Source organism: Cyclopterus lumpus, chromosome 24, assembly GCF_009769545.1.
Source record: "Cyclopterus lumpus isolate fCycLum1 chromosome 24, fCycLum1.pri, whole genome shotgun sequence".
Taxonomy (NCBI): Eukaryota; Metazoa; Chordata; class Actinopteri; order Perciformes; family Cyclopteridae; genus Cyclopterus; species Cyclopterus lumpus.
Window position 1 is genome coordinate 21,841,508 of NC_046989.1, and position 16,641 is coordinate 21,858,148.

The window sequence follows — 16,641 nt, forward strand, 5'->3', positions numbered from 1 at the left end:
GGGGATCAACTCTTTGTACAACTCATCCTCTCATCCTCATCCTCTGGCCACCACGACCGCCTGGACCTATCGTCACAGCTATTCCAGCCAATGGCTTTCCAGACACGTCAACACAAGTACACAAGTCGACCTCACGGTGGCGCCAGAGAGAGAGCCAGGTCGGTAAAATACATCAACTGGAAATCATGGATATGTTTGTCTGTTGTTGACCGCTGGGTGGCAGTAGAGGCACCGTACAGTCGCCAGTCCGGAAATAAAACAAGAGCGGTCTACGACGTCATCACCGAGCGACGCTTGAGTCTCCCGATTTCACCATGGCGGAAGATGAGTATGTGAACGCTTTCTTTCTTCTGCCTCATCTGAGTCCATCCTTCTTTCTCCGCATGTACGTGTCTGGCTTAAAGTGTCAGTGAGAAAGAAATGCATGAATTATTCTATCGAGACCCATATTTATCGTGTCGATGGCGAGGAAAGGGCTGTTTCTAGGGCGGCTTGTTTCCACATGGGTCCGACTGTAGTTATGGATTATTATCATGTGTCCGACTAGTTATGGATTATTATCATGTGTCCGACTGTAGTTATGGATTATTATCATGTGTCCGACTAGTTATGGATTATTATCATGTGTCCGACTGTAGTTATGGATTATTATCATGTGTCCGACTAGTTATGGATTATTATCATGTGTCCGACTGTAGTTATGGATTATTATCATGTGTCCGACTAGTTATGGATTATTATCATGTGTCCGACTGTAGTTATGGATTATTATCGTTATTATTATGTTATTGAAATGCCGCTACGCGTCTTCTGCTCGGGGACGTGTTTACGGAGCAAATGGCCTCTAGCTCACTCCTTAACAGCAGTATGTGTGTGTGTGTGTGTGTGTGTGTGTGTGTGTGTGTGTGTGTGTGTGTGTGTGTGTGTGTGTGTGTGTGTGTGTGTGTGTGTGTGTGTGTGTGTGTGTGTGTGTGTGTGTGTGTGTGTGTGTGTGTGTGTGTGTGTGTGTGTGTGTGTGTGTGTGTGTGTGTGTGTGTGTGTGTGTGTGTGTGTGTGTGTGTGTGTGTGTGTGTGTGTGTGTGTGTGTGTGTGTGTGTGTGTGTGTGTGTGTGTGTGTGTGTGTGTGTGTGTGTGTGTGTGTGTGTGTGTGTGTGTGTGTGTGTGTGTGTGTGTGTGTGTGTGTGTGTGTGTGTGTGTGTGTGTTGTTCTCAGACCAAAGAAGGTGATCAAGCTCGTCCCCGAGTATCTCCTGAAGAAGAGGAAAGCCTACCAGGCCATCAAAGCCACGCAGGCCAAGCTTTCGCTGCTCGAGAAGAGGAAGGTACTGATCACAACGTGTCCCTGTGACGTGAGCAACAGTCAACCACCATGTCTACACGCACACCTGCTGCCTGTGTTTAGTTGCGGTGCTTGTCTGTGATTCCCAGGTGTCGAGAGGCAAGCCGCTGAAGTTCAAGCGTCTGGAGGACTTCCTGAAAGACAGCCACAGGAGGCACCGCGATGACACGCGCATCCAGAGGTCGGAGAACCGGCCGAGAGCCCCGCTGCCCCCCGCCAAGAGCAAGCTGGCCTTCGCCGTCCGCATCAGACAGTGAGTGCTTTGGGCCTTGGAGCAGAATGTGTGTCTCTGTATTTACACACACACACACACACACACACATGGCCACGCCACATGGGGAGTCATCAGTGGCTCAAACTGGTTGTCCATTTGTTCAGTTGTTTTGCAAACACCAGTTTTGGTCTGAGTTTATTCTCCGCAATAACCTCGAATCCAATGAGAAAATCCTGTTTTAAGCTGTTCCTTAATGTATTTAAATGTCATCTAATTACCAAACCCTCTTTGCAATGTCTTTGGCCTCCTCGCTGGCTCCTTTTTTTTGCTTTGGCTGCAGCGCTCCTTACGTTGCTGAATGTCATCAGTAAGATTTGATCGGTCAAGCACTTTGTTCATTGATCTTGCACTGCTTATGCTTTTATAGTGAAATGGCACTGACATAAACTTGATTGACCAAATGAAATTACTATTGCTGAGTGGTCGTGTCAGAATACAGGACGGCGCTGTCTAGTACTCGCACAGAAGAGATCAATCGTTTCCTATCCTGCTTTCTTTTCATCGTAGCAAATATAAGTCTGTATCCTGATTCCAGCCGAATGATCAGAGCGTGTCAAATACTTCAGTTAAAATAAAAAGCAGATCTTTGAGAGTGCATCTTTTATACGTACACAAGAAAACGCCGCTTCAGTTCAGTCAACACGTATCGCTCTCTCCTCTTCAGGATTAAAGGCGTCAGCCCCAAAGTGATGAAGGTGGTCCAGATGATGAAGCTGAGGAAGATCTTCAGCGGGGCCTTCGTCAGGATCAACAAGACCTCCGTTGCCATGATGAAGATGGTGGAGCCCTATGTGGCCTGGGGGTGAGTAGCTTCGGCTCGGATCAACTTCGTTCAGGTTTGTTCCGCTATACCCTAATCATCATCATCATCATCATCATCATCATCTCCCCCCCCACAGATTTCCCAACTTAAAGTCCGTCCGCGAGCTCATTCTGAAGCGAGGTCAGACCAGGATTGGCAAGAGGAGGGTCCCCCTCACGGACAACACCTTCATTGAGCAGCACATGGGTGAGTCGCCTTCCTCCAGCAACAGTAACATTTAACACGGCAACGTCATTATTTAAAGTCGTTAATATCTCACTACGAAAAACTAATCTAAAATGTCAATGTCCCTTTCTCAGGTAAACATGGCATCATCTGCCTTGAGGACCTCATACACGAGATCTACTCAGTCGGCGCGGGCTTCCGGGTCGCCAACAACTTCCTGTTGCCCTTCAGGTTGTCGGTGGCTCGCCACGCGGCCACGGACAAGGCCGGGCTCCTAAAGGACCTGGGAAAGCCCGGGTTTCGCAGCACGGACATTAACACCATCATCCGGCAGCTGAACTGAGTGACTGGACGGACACTCCGGCCCCGGCTACGGGGACGCTTCATTTCCAGAGGAGCGTAACGCCAACAACAAGTTACTTTTGTTTGTTTGGCAGAGAAGCTCAAGGTTTCACCCAGAGTCGTATTTAACATGTATGTTTTAGTAGCAACCATTGTTGTGGTTGCATGATGCGAGCAGAAGGACCTGAACTGGAGTCTCTTTGGCTTTAAGTTTAAAACATATATTCTAATTCCCATGACTACGGACTGATGGAAGCTGTTTGGTGACAAATACTATTTTGAATCACTGGTGAGATGAAAAATATTGTCTGTTAAAGGTAAACTTCCCTCCACACAAATCGACTTGTGTATCAGTAACTGTTTCCTCACATGCCTCCGCAGAGAAGAATTCAAGGTGACACCGTGCGGGCAATTTGATGTGCACATCTATATTTTTGTGGGCGAAGTATTCCTACTTGCGACGTGTATTATTCCTCAGTTGTCAGAGGAGCGGACCAACACATGGCTGCGTATAATAGGACAGTGATTGTGGCCCGCAGCCACAAACCCATCGACTGCTAATTCACTCACTACATTCAATGTGGACATTTGTCTTTTAAAATCAGTTTGACAGATTTAAGTTTTGTTTAAATAAAAAAATTTAAAAAACAAAGGATTCAGTGTTGAGACGTTTACAAAGAGGTCACATTACACTCCTCCCGGAGTGTTACACTGGTGTTACTATTAATTCAATGAGACACATGAGTCACCAGCCGGGAGAGGAGAGAAGCTACCTATGCAGCTGCGCCTTCACCTAGTGCGCACTGGGAGAAATGGAGGATGGGGCTCTTCGTGGATGTCACCGACAGGTTTCCCCTCAACCCGAGGAGAGCATGTGCGCGCGCGCCGTTAGCCGGAGGGGAGCGGATGTGAGGTGAGCTTTGCAATCGAAGACGTTTTGGAAGACTGGTGTCATGTATGGTGAGTGACGCATACCGTCAACTAAATCTATAAAGAAAAAATCAATCGGTGACCATTGCCATGGTGATTAATTACTGTGATGACGATTTGACCTGCTCCCAGCACAGCCGTAGACCACATATCCAGCGAGAGTGACGTCATCCTGTTTCACAACATGCACGGAAACAAATGTCGACGTGCAACACGGCTGCCGTGCGCGTTACAATGTCATTGTTTTATTTTGGTCCCAATAATGTGGAAAAAACAAATCGATATTAAATAGATTTCAGTCTCCTGATGCACTAGTTGTGCTGCCTTCCATAAAAATCGGAAAGATCCAAACTATCCTTAGTTTTTTGGGGAATGAGAGCTGAACGCACAACGGGAATGACCGTAAAACGTGTTCTAGTGACGTGTATTTATGTATTTATTCAAACCCGTCATCGTGTAAGTGTTTTCAACTAGAACTACTGAAACGCTGCACGTGCAGCATAGTTTTACGCAACTGTCAAACTGTCGGTTCAATGTGGCGAGTACGTATTTTACGAGGAGTCCTGAAGGCAGCATCTCGTGTCAAGGAGAATGGGCGGTCCGTCACTGCCTGCCCCTCGCGAGCAGACGCACCGCAGCTTCAGTGGTTTTGGGAGCGTCGAGCGTCCTCAAGGTAAGCCCCGTTACTCCACACACACGACGTCCATGTGAACGGGGCCAGTGCGTGTGGGGCCAGTGCGTGTGGGGCCAGTGCGTGTGGGGCCAGTGCGTGTGGGGCCAGCCGCTGTCACTGAAGGACAATCCGGGAGTGCGCCGGCGGCAGAAGAAAGTTTGGGATCGGGCAACAAGACCATGTGGGCGCACGGTCGGTTCACGGTAAAGACCACCGTGTCCGCGTGCTGCTGCTTCTCTGGTTGGAGCGGCGTACGGTTGGCGCAGAGCAGCACCGAGCCGCTCAGCAGCGCCGGTAGCAAACCTCATTTTAGTGCTAGCTCGCGCGGCCGAAATGAATGACATGTCTGTGCGGGTGGAGACTAATTAACCAAGTAGGCAGCACGGATGTGTCACGTGCACGAACGCATGCGCCTAAAGTAACGTGGTACGGGTTTCGTGTCGGTTCGCGTCAGAGGGCTAACGCGTTGGCCCACGGTGGTCACGAAGTGTAACGCCAATATTGATCTTCCGTTTTGATGAACCTGTTTGCGCGTGAACCATCAGGAGGAGGAGGACTTGCATTGTGTAATAGATCCTTTTCAATGTGTCTGACGTTTAAAAATGAGATACAAACGTTGGTAGGAAACTACACGAAATATTTTGTATTTCTCTATTTTTGCTAAATGAATATTAATTACCTTTCTCTCCCCCTGGTGGTTATTGAAATACATTTTACATGGTCACCATCAAAAACCAATAAAAGGCTGCTGTGTTTACAATACGTGTACAAGTCTTTTCCAAAATGGAGCTCCGATTGGTTGAGATGTCCCTTGAGTATCTCTGTTTTCTTTGGCATCAGTGTAATAAGGAAGGACACTGACACCTTTATGGAGAACGAACAGAAGGTACTGCAACGTCTGCGACCGATTTCTGCCCGGTCCTCGCCGGCTGCTTGTCAGTTCATGGAGCACATTAAAAACTGAAGTCGCCGTATTCGTTTGTTTTGGTGAGTTCGAACACCGATTGAACCCTCTTCCCAAGCACACGTCTGTTTGACCTTACGGTACGGCCACATTTCCCTGCCAGAGTTCAGTCTTGGATAAGAGTTTTGTAACTTTTTCTCATTTGCAGCGATTGTTTGGGGAGGAGGACCCGGGCCGGGAGTTTGTCTTTAATTCCAAGGGACGGCTTCTTCCCATTCGCGAACCGCAGGCAGTCACTGCCCGTACGGTCGCCTCTCCGTCCAACTTAAAGGTGGAGTGGCTAGGCTGCCATCTACGCATCTGTCACAGATTGAGGGTCAAACACTCGGGTCAAGTTTTCACATTTCACATTTTAAGTAAAAACTCCCGTATGATATATTTACGTTTCGATGGTTCCATCCCATTATGCGAACCGCTTATCCTATTCAGGGTTGCGGGGCGCTGGAGACGATCCCAGCTGACACCCTGGACAGGTCGCCAGTTAGTTACTAGTCAAAAACTGCAGTGAGCCATTTTTGCACATATCCTTTTGGATACCTAAACCAGCTATTCTTGATGCATAATTATTAACACTTGTTTTGTAGATCTCTGAAATGGGTGTTTTTTTATAGGAAGAATATCAGGACAGTATATTCTGCTTATCAAAAAAGCAATTGTGGATATCTGAGATTGAAAGCCCTATACAAAGAGGGATTTTGTGGATGTCTAAAATGTGTCTGCAATAGCCTAGTAATTAAAGGAAAAAACGGCTTGCAATGCATATATATATATATATATATATATATATATATATATATATATATATATATATATATAAACGTCAAACCCGTTTCACAGTTGTTGTTTAAAGGAATATCAGACGATTTACAGTCCCACAGGCTCGACTGAACCCTTTTGTTCCTCAGAACCCAAACTCAAGTTTCCTCGACTAAGTAGGCTTCACTGTATTTGGGCAGCCACGTTTACACGTTTGCAGTGTGGTTTTGTTAAATGTTTCAGCGACATCAGATTAGATGAAGAATGTATTACAGGGCACATAAAAGGCAGTTATTTTCACACTACTTTAAGTTGCCATTGACACACACAATCCCACTTAAAGAGTTGCACCTATTTACCCAGATCACATGGCAAGGGCCAAGATGACTTCCAGTTATCTGCTTTGAGGGAACTATCGCACCTTCTGCAGGCTAATGATTACACACAAGCCTCAACCATTGTGTGTGTGTGTGTGTGTGTGCGAGTGAGAGATATCTGGTGTCGCGTTAACAATTGTCACAAGAATAAGGCAGTGTGCCGCGTCACTTTTTCTGCTCGGTGTCATCAACCTACAGTGGCATATCTTTTTAGAACGGATGATAGCGTTCCTTCGTTGGCAGCACTCGACCGTCGCTGCTCCTGGAAGTGAAGGCGATGCGTCTCACAGCCAGTGCTGTACAGGTACTCCACGCAGGAGGCCAGGGTTCAGCCAAAGGGTATAATGATTACTCAAATGAGACCAGCCGGGCCCGTGTGTGAGCATGTAGCGCGCACACGTGTATGTAGTGGGTAGTAAATGAATGGGGAACAGGTTTATTTTTGTTTTGGTGTGCATTTTAATTTCCCCGATCTCGGGAACCCATCAGCTATCGGTCTGTTGACGGATAAGTCTCTGTGGGTGGTGGGGGCAATGGAGCTATATTTTTAGCCAAAGTTTGCCAATGCAGTTTGCCTTTTTTGCTCTCCACATGGAATGTATTTTACCAAAGCCTGATTGAACACGATTGGTCAATAAAACTCTGACTACAAATAGAACCCAGAATACATCAATTCCCAAATCTAGTCCTTTATTTATAGAGATTGACATTTCACTGGTTTGTAAAAAATGCCTTTTATTGCCTGATATAGAACAATCTGGTTTGGGACCGTCTCGTCCACCTGACCTTTCAGACAAACGGGCTCAACATTTCTCTTTTGCTTGGACCTGTTCAAGCTTTAAACTTTCAGAGAAGAAGAATGTTTATAATCCCTGGAGGAAAAGGGGCCCTGCACTAAACCATTAGGACTGACACGTTTAGAGGCCAAAGACTGACCGAGTGTTTTGATAATAGTTTTAAATAGTCAATGAAATACTAACTGCAGGGGGAACTATTTACTAGTAGTATTTACAGAGTACTAGGGCCTTGGTGTGTTTTTTTGTTTGTTTTTAGCTGGCCCCTGGGGCTGGAGGACAGAACGCCATCCCACTGGTCCCTGTGCAGTTATAGTTAAGTACCTTTTTTCAAAGCGCTATACAAATAAAATGTATTATTATTATTATTATTATTATAGTGGCCTTCAAGGAGCAACAGTGAGCCCGCTGCACGCTCCAAAAACCAACTTTGACAAGCAAACGGGTGACCTTTAATGCTCTATTGGAAGTGTTTTCAAAGCGTATCTTTTATGATGACTTTAAGGATGAAGAGTAATAGACGCTTGGTGCCACCACAGAGAAAATGACCTTGTTCAACCTCGAATTGGCATGCATGTTTGCATTATAGAAAGCCACCCTGATGGATGCAAAATGAGACTGATTTCTGTATCTTCGTGTCAAGGGCAAAGAGAAGACAACTAATAATAATTCTTTAGTTGGCGCCCTTTAATCCCCGTTATTATTCCCTTTGAGTGCATTGAATACAGAGCCTCTGCCGGGATTGAAAGTGTGGCGTCTGCTTTGAACGACCTTGATAAGCATAATAAAAAAAGCCCTGGTGTCATTCAATAGACTGTCCTGTGCAGCTGCAAACCTTCCCATGCTCTACCTGCCCCCCTCCCCTACATATCAAACCACATGTCTCCTGTTTTTCCACCATTTATACACTAGACTGGGGGCGTAGGGGTAAAAGCACCGCAACGTGCAATCATTGTCCCTGTGTTGCCTGGCAACCGCAGCCTCCCTGACCTCCTTGTGTGATTTGCGACGCTCGTGACACCACCACCACATAATACGCAGCCTAGTCCAAAACACAGGCGGGGGGGGGGGGGAAGCCTCCACATCGGTTGAATCCTGGGACCGGGGCGTTGTGATAATATTGGGTGTAAGCAATTTACAGCAAGGCACTCGTATGATGAAAAGGCACGTCATTCCCTTTTTTGTATTGTACACTCATAAGTACAGCCAAGCCCTGTCAGTGGCCTGTGGGGTTACGTGTTCAGTCTGTTTGCTCTCGGCAGCTCGGATTCTGGAGGGTCCCCATCGACCAATCATGGTCCCTAACGCCTCTGCATTTTGTGATTTCGCTGTTGTAAAAAATGGAATGCGAGGAAGGTTTCCAAGAGTAGCACTCTGTCGGTCTTCCTCGTACCAAGTACCACAGCACCCCAGAGACACGGAGAGGATCAGTAAGAGTTGCAGGTGGTTTTCCTCACCGCGTAGCTAACTTGGATAGGTGGAGATGAGGTTTCCAGAGGCTGTCGGCTTGGTAAGTTTGGACCATTTAGAACTGTAAAGGTCAGTTGAGCCGAGCTGCTCTGAGGTCTGACTGTGATAAAGGACAGTCAATGGTTGTCAAGGATGGGTTTGCAGGTACCTCCATGGTTCCACCGCGATCCAGTGGGCTTCTGGTTTTAAGCTCGAGGAGGATTTTGATCAAAGGGCCCTGAAGTAACTCAGGTTTTAAAGCATTGTAGTTTTTTTTCACGTTGTTGCGGCCCATTTTTAAAATGGCATTCAAACAGTAGGGGAAGCAACAAAGGGCCGCTGGCTCTGATCCCGTAACTCCTGGCAGGAGCAAAGTCTCGTGCGGAGCAGCAGTGTATGTTTCCCAGTGTGCCTTGAACTGCATGTGCAAAGTGACACATTAAGTGTTCTTACATGATCTAATCATTAGTTAAAGAGCTACATCTGTTGAGACAGCCACGCGATGGGGGTCTTTCCACTGAACCAGATTGACCTGGCAGTTGCTTCTGTTCCCAACCTGTCATGCGCTGTGGTAGATTAGCCGTAATAAGTTGTAATGATGAGGGTGAGGGTTTAACGGGGTCAATCGTCTCGGCCGGTGCTTGATCAAACCAGCGGGGAACATCGCACAGACGGGCCCGTCGGCACGGAAAGCCATGGATGTTTGACGAGTCCGGAGATTGTAATCTCACATAAGACTTAATGGTGCTTCATTTACCTGCACTATGCGTACGTTTCTTTAATATCCGCCCAGCGTGAGAGTTTGAACAGTTTTTTGCCGTGGCACTAGTCGCCTACTTTCGGTGCATGAGTGGACGCATGGACTGCGGAGCAGACAAATACGGTTGCTCTCACTACCAATATTTTATACCAATATAATATACCAATATTAGCTGCTCTGTTTCAACATGAAATTGACCGCTTGCTCACTGTAGCTGCTTTTGTTGTCTTTGCCCAATCAGAGGCACACTAGCCTTCAATTTTCAGTTTATTTTGTATAGCCCAATATCACAAACTCTCCTCAGAGGGCTTTACAATCTGTACACATACGACATCCCTGACCTTTGACCTCACATTGGATCAGGAAAAACTCCCCAAAAATAACCTTTGACAGGGAAAAAAGGGAAGAAACCTTCAGGAGAGCAACAGAGGAGGATCCCTCTCCCCGGATGGACAGATGAATAGAGTTACATAAACACATTACATGAAGAGAAGCCGGCTGCATCACAGCTGAAGTAGGCTTTGTTAAACTCCGATCCAAAGAGAATGACTATTCTGATTATCGTCAACATGCTGAACACGGCAGCTTGTTATCGGACTGATAACGAGGAACGGTCGATCCCTCATGCAAATCCCTGCCAAGGATTCTTTGGTTACCACAGAGACGGCTTTCTGACTTTAAACAGCTGTATTCAAGTTGCCCTCCACTCACTCAGTAGTGGAGGAGGCTGCAGCACAAGGCGCCTGGTGTGTAGTGGCATGTCCTGAGCACAGTGAGGAGCTAGAACACATATCCCCCCTGAAGTGAGGACTGTAAAAACACTGTTATGTCAAAACATATTGAGGGATTGGGTTTTGTTTTGGTTGAAATGATCTGCACCCCAAAGAGAAGAAACCAAAATGTGTGTGTGTGTGTGTGTGTGTGTGTGTGTGTGTGTGGGGGGGGGGAAGAGGACTACATTTCATGTGTAACAATATTGCAACATGCCCTGCATTTGTGCTGTGGTGAATATGTGTGTTGTCCTCTGCAGCGATCGTGATCGAAGTATCGTGACAAAGATACTCAAGTCTGAGTGGCCCGTGTGTGTCAGACTCAGTAGTTACAGTTAGTCCTTTGCCTGTTTTTTTACTTTTAGTGACGTCCCGATTCCTGCTTTCTGCAGCCGATACAGATTGGTGTTGTTGTTTTTGTTTTGTTATAGCAGCAAAGCTCCAGAAGAAAACAAATGTGTTCACCACTGCCCCAAAGTCAGTGTACATTGTCAGAAACTCTAAATGTCATTTCTTTTACTTTGTTATAGTCAATACACATTTTTGCATAAAATAAACAATCAAATTCAAATCTTTTGGAAATAAGTGTATTTTATTCATAATGTTGCCATTAGTAGTTTGTTGCTAAGAGCTGGTGTTGGGAAGTTAAACAGGTCATAATTCCCTCTCTAATATCTATTATAAAGCTGTGAAAACATCCCCTTCAAACAACTGGACATATTTAAGTTCTCTAAACAAGGGGTCAAAGGACGAGGTTGTGGTACGCTGGGCAGATTGGCACAACACTCAATAATAAAGGGTCTCTGGTTTCAGTTTGATGATGCAGGAACCCATTCGACAGACTTCCTGCTGGGAATCCGCCGTTAGAGTACAGCCGGCAGTGATGCATTCAAAAGGTTTTACTACTGGTTCAGTAATAATAAAATCTGAGCACATACAAATAAGTTAGAGGCTGGATGGTTTGTTACTCACGGCCAATCAAACAGCTGACTGCTGAGAGAAAACCCTTATTTCTTTGAGACAAGACGTCCTCACTTGTTGTTCTCCCTCCAGCTCTCAGCTACTCTCCCTATGGGTGAGGGCTCTCTGACGACGTGATCAGCCCCAGAGGCCGTGCTTCCAACAGCCTTCCCTCTCCCCTTCCCCACCACATCCACTGTCATCATGGGGGACGTAGTCCGCATGCACTTCACCACAGCGGACTATGTCATCTTTACCTTGCTGTTGGTGGCCTCAGCCGGCATCGGCCTCTTCTACGCCTTCTCCGGTGGGCGCCAGCGCACAACACAGGTAGACTGCAGACGGGAGGAAGTCTTTTTCTTCCATCTCTTTCCTGACAATATCCTAACTCTCATTTGTTATTTTTTTATTGTTTGTTTTATTTTGTTGAACATTGTGTTTGTTTGTAGGAGTTCCTGATGGCGGATCGCTCCATGAGCTGCCTGCCCGTGTCTCTGTCCCTGCTGGCCACCTTCCAGTCGGCCGTGGCCATCCTGGGCGCTCCCTCCGAGGTGTACACCTTTGGGACTCAGTACTGGTTCCTGGGCTGCTCCTACTTCTTGGGCCTGCTCATCCCGGCTCATGTGTTCATACCCATCCTCTACCGCCTGCGGCTGTCCAGCGCCTACGAGGTACACGCGAGTCGAGAATGACCACGCACGTGCTCGTTTGACACATCTTATCTGTCCTCTTATCTGCTTACTATCTGCCTGTTAACGTTCAACAAAGACAAATGACCCAGGACTGAACATCTTCACACGGTCTGCAACGACAGCCAGACAGGTGACCGCTCAGTGTACTGAAGGTTCATGACATGAGCTGGAGAGTACAAAGAATGAGTTGTGACTATACAAAACACCTCAAGTTTTCTTCTTATTAAGTGTGACACGGAAGGTTTGATTTCCCCTTAGTTTAGGGAGTTGTAAAGGTGTAAAGTATAAAAAAGTCAATGTGATCCTCAAATAAGGGAAAACCGAAAGCCATGCACGTGGGGGAAATAAAAAGGTTTGGTGTTGGTCCATGCGGCAACATTAAAGTGAGCGTGCCGCCACCGCAGCATCCTTGTTTTGGTGTTAAGCAGACGGTGAAGGCATTTTGACATGTTGCAGTTGAGATAGAGCAGGTACCTTCGGTGTTTTAGCCTTACTGGGGTTGCTAAAGGGTTTTAATTCCTTTAAGTGTAAGACCTAGATGAGAAGACCTGACCTGACCCCTTGAGGAGGAGACTTGAGGGTGTTTTGTGCCACCGATTTCATTTGAAGGATACTGTAGACTTTGACTATGTGGGTCTAAACTGGCAGCTCTGAGCCCGTACACTGACCGTGTATCACGCAATGACTCTGAGATCATATTCTAACCAGCCGTGTTGTTTTTGTTTTTTCTCCCCTCAACAGTACCTGGAGCTGCGCTTCAACAAGACGGTCCGCATATGTGGGACAGTGACCTTCATCTTTCAGATGGTATCTATGTTTGCGTCATACTTTCTCTGTAGTATTGGTGGCAATTAAACAGATACTTTGTACAGACATGAATCATTGTATAATAATAAGAAAATTACGTCTAATCACTTAGTAGCCACTTCCCATTGAGTTCAGCGAGCTGGCAGCTAAAGTAGGCAGGTGAGGTCGTGAAACAGAGTTAAGAAAGGCAACAAGCCAAAAGGAGAAAGCCATTTCACCTTATCGTCCCTCCTCGTCGTCTTATCTGAGAGCGCGTTCATTGGCTGATTATATGACGGCCGGAGTAAAACGTGGCCCTGGCGATGTCACTGTGACCCTCGTAAACTGTCTTATTGTTCGGTTTGCCTACATTTTGTCAAACAAAAGCCATAACAGTGTTCAGTCGTGTCATAAATTGTTATTCTCAAAGATAATTGATTAAAGTGCACAGTCCCTATACTTTCATCAGCAGACGACACCTAGTAATTAAAAAGATTAACCCTCTGAACCCTAACACTGTCACGTTGTACTCACCTTGGCCTCGTTCTTTTCACTGCAGTCATGGAAACGGCACAGTGATGGATAAAAGTGAGGAGAACTCAAAGTGTTCTTTTAATGCCATTAATTGTAAAGAGAAAACAATTCAATTCAGTTTATTTTGTATAGCCCAGAATCACAAACTCCCCTCAGAGGGCTTTACTATCTGTACACCTGCGACATCCCTGACCTTTGACCTCACATCGGATCAGGAACAACTCCCAAGAAATAGAAAAAAGACTTTCAAGTTTAATTTTTTACATTTATTTTACAAAAATGCGTTCATATAATCGTAATATTAAACTTATCTCAAAGTCAGTTGGATCAGTCCAACCAAAATGCCAACCCCCCTCACAAAGCCCCGTGTAGTTTCACAGTGAAGCCGGTATCATCTGATACGCGTGAGTCGGTGAGACCTCTGGGTTCAGCTCTGTTGTCTTTGTGATTCCTTCTGCTCTGCAGTGTTTATTGTCCTGTTCTTCTGCAGGTCATTTACATGGGGGTGGTCCTGTACGCCCCGGCTCTGGCACTCAATGCAGGTATGATTTATTAATTCACGTCATACTTCACCACAGGATTATCACACCTTTTTTTCCACAAACAGTTGCCCACGGGTACTGATGTCATCGCCCAAATGATTGATTAACCGGCGTGCAGTGTTTTGTAATGCTGCTACACTACTCTTTTTCAGTGACAGGTTTTGACCTATGGGGGGCAGTGCTGGCCATGGGGTTGGTGTGCACTCTGTATACTGCTCTGGTGAGTCCCCTAAACTACATTAGTATAACAGTACTCAGGATGTTTCTCTTACCAGCCTCACCTCTGGTCATTCTAGGATCTTAGATGTCACATGTGTCAGTACGTCAAGCCTCTTACTATGGTCGACCTTTCACCGACAGCTTTTAATGTTGATTATGATAGAATTGAAAGTGAATCCACTGCTCCTCTCTCCCAGGGGGGTCTGAAGGCGGTGATCTGGACCGATGTCTTCCAGACGGTGGTGATGTTCGCGGGACAGCTGGCGGTCATTGTGGTGGGGGCCAATCAGGCGGGGGGCATGGCAGAGGTGTGGAGGAAAGCAGTGAATGGCAGCCGCATTTCTGGACTAGAGTGAGTCGCGGGGTTGAGCATTCCTCATTACCTTTGAAATGTTGCGGCGCATAAAGGGAGGGGCTGATTACACTCTATTTCCCCTTTGCCCGTGCAGCCTGAACCCCGACCCTCTGGAGCGCCACACCTTTTGGACGCTGGGTGTGGGAGGAGTCTTCCTGATGTTGGCTCTGTACGGGGTCAACCAGGCCCAGGTCCAGAGATACCTCAGCGCTCGTACGGAGAAGGAGGCCGTCATGTGAGTGCCGTCAAAGTCTCGACATATACTTGTCTCATCCTTGCTGAAGATACTTATTTCATATATTCAGTTGCTTTCCTTTTCATCTATGCCTTTTTTATGATGTCGGCCCTCTTGTCTCCACCGTTGACCGTGTTTTCGTTGGCCCTTCCAGGTCCTGCTACGTAGTTTTCCCATGCCAGCAGATTGTCCTGTGTTTAGGTTGCCTGATGGGTCTGGTCATGTTTGCTCGCTACGGAGAGGACAGCCCTCTGGACAAAGGCTACGTCAAAACTAATGACCAGGTCAACATTATGTCACCTCCATGGTTCCTTCATTGTAGTGTGTATACAGCGACTTTTCTTTTCTTTCTTGGCTCTGGAGGTATCCACTAATATTTAGCTGCTTTGTGCAGATGGTGCTGTATTTTGTGATGGACGTCTTCAAGGATCTGCCCGGGCTCGCAGGACTGTTTGTGGCCTGTCTCTTCAGCGGCGCTCTCAGGTAAGAGGACAGGTTTGGAAGAAAAGGATCCTCCACTGTTGAATGAAGCCGATTCAACGAGTCCTCCAGTTCCTGAACTTTAAGAAAGTTCCTGATCACTGCCGTCTTCATGCGCTATCCTTGTCGTACAGACAAGCTTTATAATGTTCAATCCCATCTGTTCTTCTCCCTCCAGCACCATCTCATCCGCTTTTAACTCCCTCGCAACCGTAACCATGGAGGACCTGATAAAACCTTATTTTCCAAACATGACCGAGGCTAAAGCTACGCTGCTATCCAAGGGTCTTGGTAAGACAGCTGCTTTAAATGGTGTTATGTCTCCAAGAAATGGTGTCCATACAATCTACGTTTCAAGGATAATTCATTGTCATAATGCATCATATGCCACACAAAAAAACACTGTGCATTCCTGTAATTATTATTTTTATTTGCATCAGGAATGTGAACATCTGCAACTAAACAATTCTTCTTACTTTTTTACCTTGTCGGCACCATTTAAATTTACACAGCCAGAGCAGTTCTTCATAGATCACCTCAAAAAAAAAGAAAAAAGCTTGACTTTAAGAATCAACTGAGGGGTCCCCAACAGATGATTGCATTAATTAGCTTTCAGGGAGGGGTAACCTCTAACTATTTCTTCTCCACAGCTTTGGTCTACGGCCTGGTGTGTCTGGCTATGGCCTACCTCGCCTCTATAATGGGATCTGTGCTGCAGGTAAACATGCAGAGACATGCTCTGAGTTTCAAATAAAGAAACATGTATTTGATTGGAAGAGTGACACATTTGAAAGTGTTTGTAATGTGTTCCGTCTGTGCTTTGTGCCCTCAGGCAGCCTTCAGCATCTTCGGGATGGTAGGCGGTCCTCTGCTGGGCCTCTTCTGTCTGGGAATGTTCTTTCCCTGGGCGAACTCCACTGTGAGTCCTTTTTGAACACTTTAGTTTTGTCATGATTTTATGTTGTCCACACTCTGTTTGCGTTGAGGTTCGAACCTCCGCACCTGTCCTCCTCAGGGTGCAGTGGTCGGGTTAGTAGCGGGCCTCGCCATGGCCTTCTGGATCGGCATTGGGAGCTTTGTGATGCGCATGCCCGATTCCCTGCCAGCACTCAATGCCACGGTCCTGCCCCTGTTTGACAACATGACCACCGCCGCCATGACGACACTGGTCACCGCCACCAAAGCCAAGCTAAGGTAACGCATGAAAACCAAAAGAACTGACCTCAAAGACTTTCACTGAACTTCTGCCTTGCAGACTGCAGATGATTAATCCCATAATGGTCCTCAGGGAGGTTCGCTGTTCATCTGGTCACATGACATCTATTGCCCCCCCCCTTTCCTTCAGGCCATCGGGTGTGGAGGCGCTCTACTCGTTGTCCTACATGTGGTACAGCGCTCACAACTCCACCACTGTGGTGGTGGT

General features: G+C 46.6%; 2 protein-coding genes across 3 annotated transcripts; both read left to right on the forward strand.

Moving 5' to 3' along the window:
- The first annotated feature begins 248 nt into the window (after window positions 1-248).
- On the forward strand, window positions 249-3,274 carry rpl7l1 (ribosomal protein L7-like 1). Of its 2 annotated transcripts, none has more exons than XM_034528043.1 (6): window positions 249-328; window positions 1,213-1,321; window positions 1,428-1,591; window positions 2,277-2,414; window positions 2,512-2,621; window positions 2,735-3,274. In XM_034528043.1, exons 1-6 carry the CDS (start codon window positions 315-317, stop codon window positions 2,941-2,943), a joined length of 744 nt encoding a protein of 247 aa, XP_034383934.1. In that variant the 5' UTR covers window positions 249-314; the 3' UTR covers window positions 2,944-3,274. The 2 variants fall into 2 exon arrangements, with proteins under 2 accessions (XP_034383934.1, XP_034383933.1); XM_034528042.1 differs by having other exon boundaries at window positions 285-385.
- Window positions 3,275-4,446: 1,172 nt separating this feature from the next.
- Window positions 4,447-16,637, forward strand: slc5a6a (solute carrier family 5 member 6a; the record flags this gene model as incomplete). Its single annotated transcript, XM_034528358.1, has 15 exons — window positions 4,447-4,545; window positions 11,469-11,705; window positions 11,825-12,046; window positions 12,809-12,874; window positions 13,878-13,929; window positions 14,082-14,149; window positions 14,346-14,500; window positions 14,598-14,738; window positions 14,893-15,022; window positions 15,133-15,221; window positions 15,397-15,509; window positions 15,869-15,936; window positions 16,051-16,137; window positions 16,234-16,412; window positions 16,564-16,637. Coding segments are annotated over exons 2-15 (1,570 nt in total), but the record flags the coding sequence as incomplete, so codon positions are not given.
- Window positions 16,638-16,641: the final 4 nt, after the last annotated feature.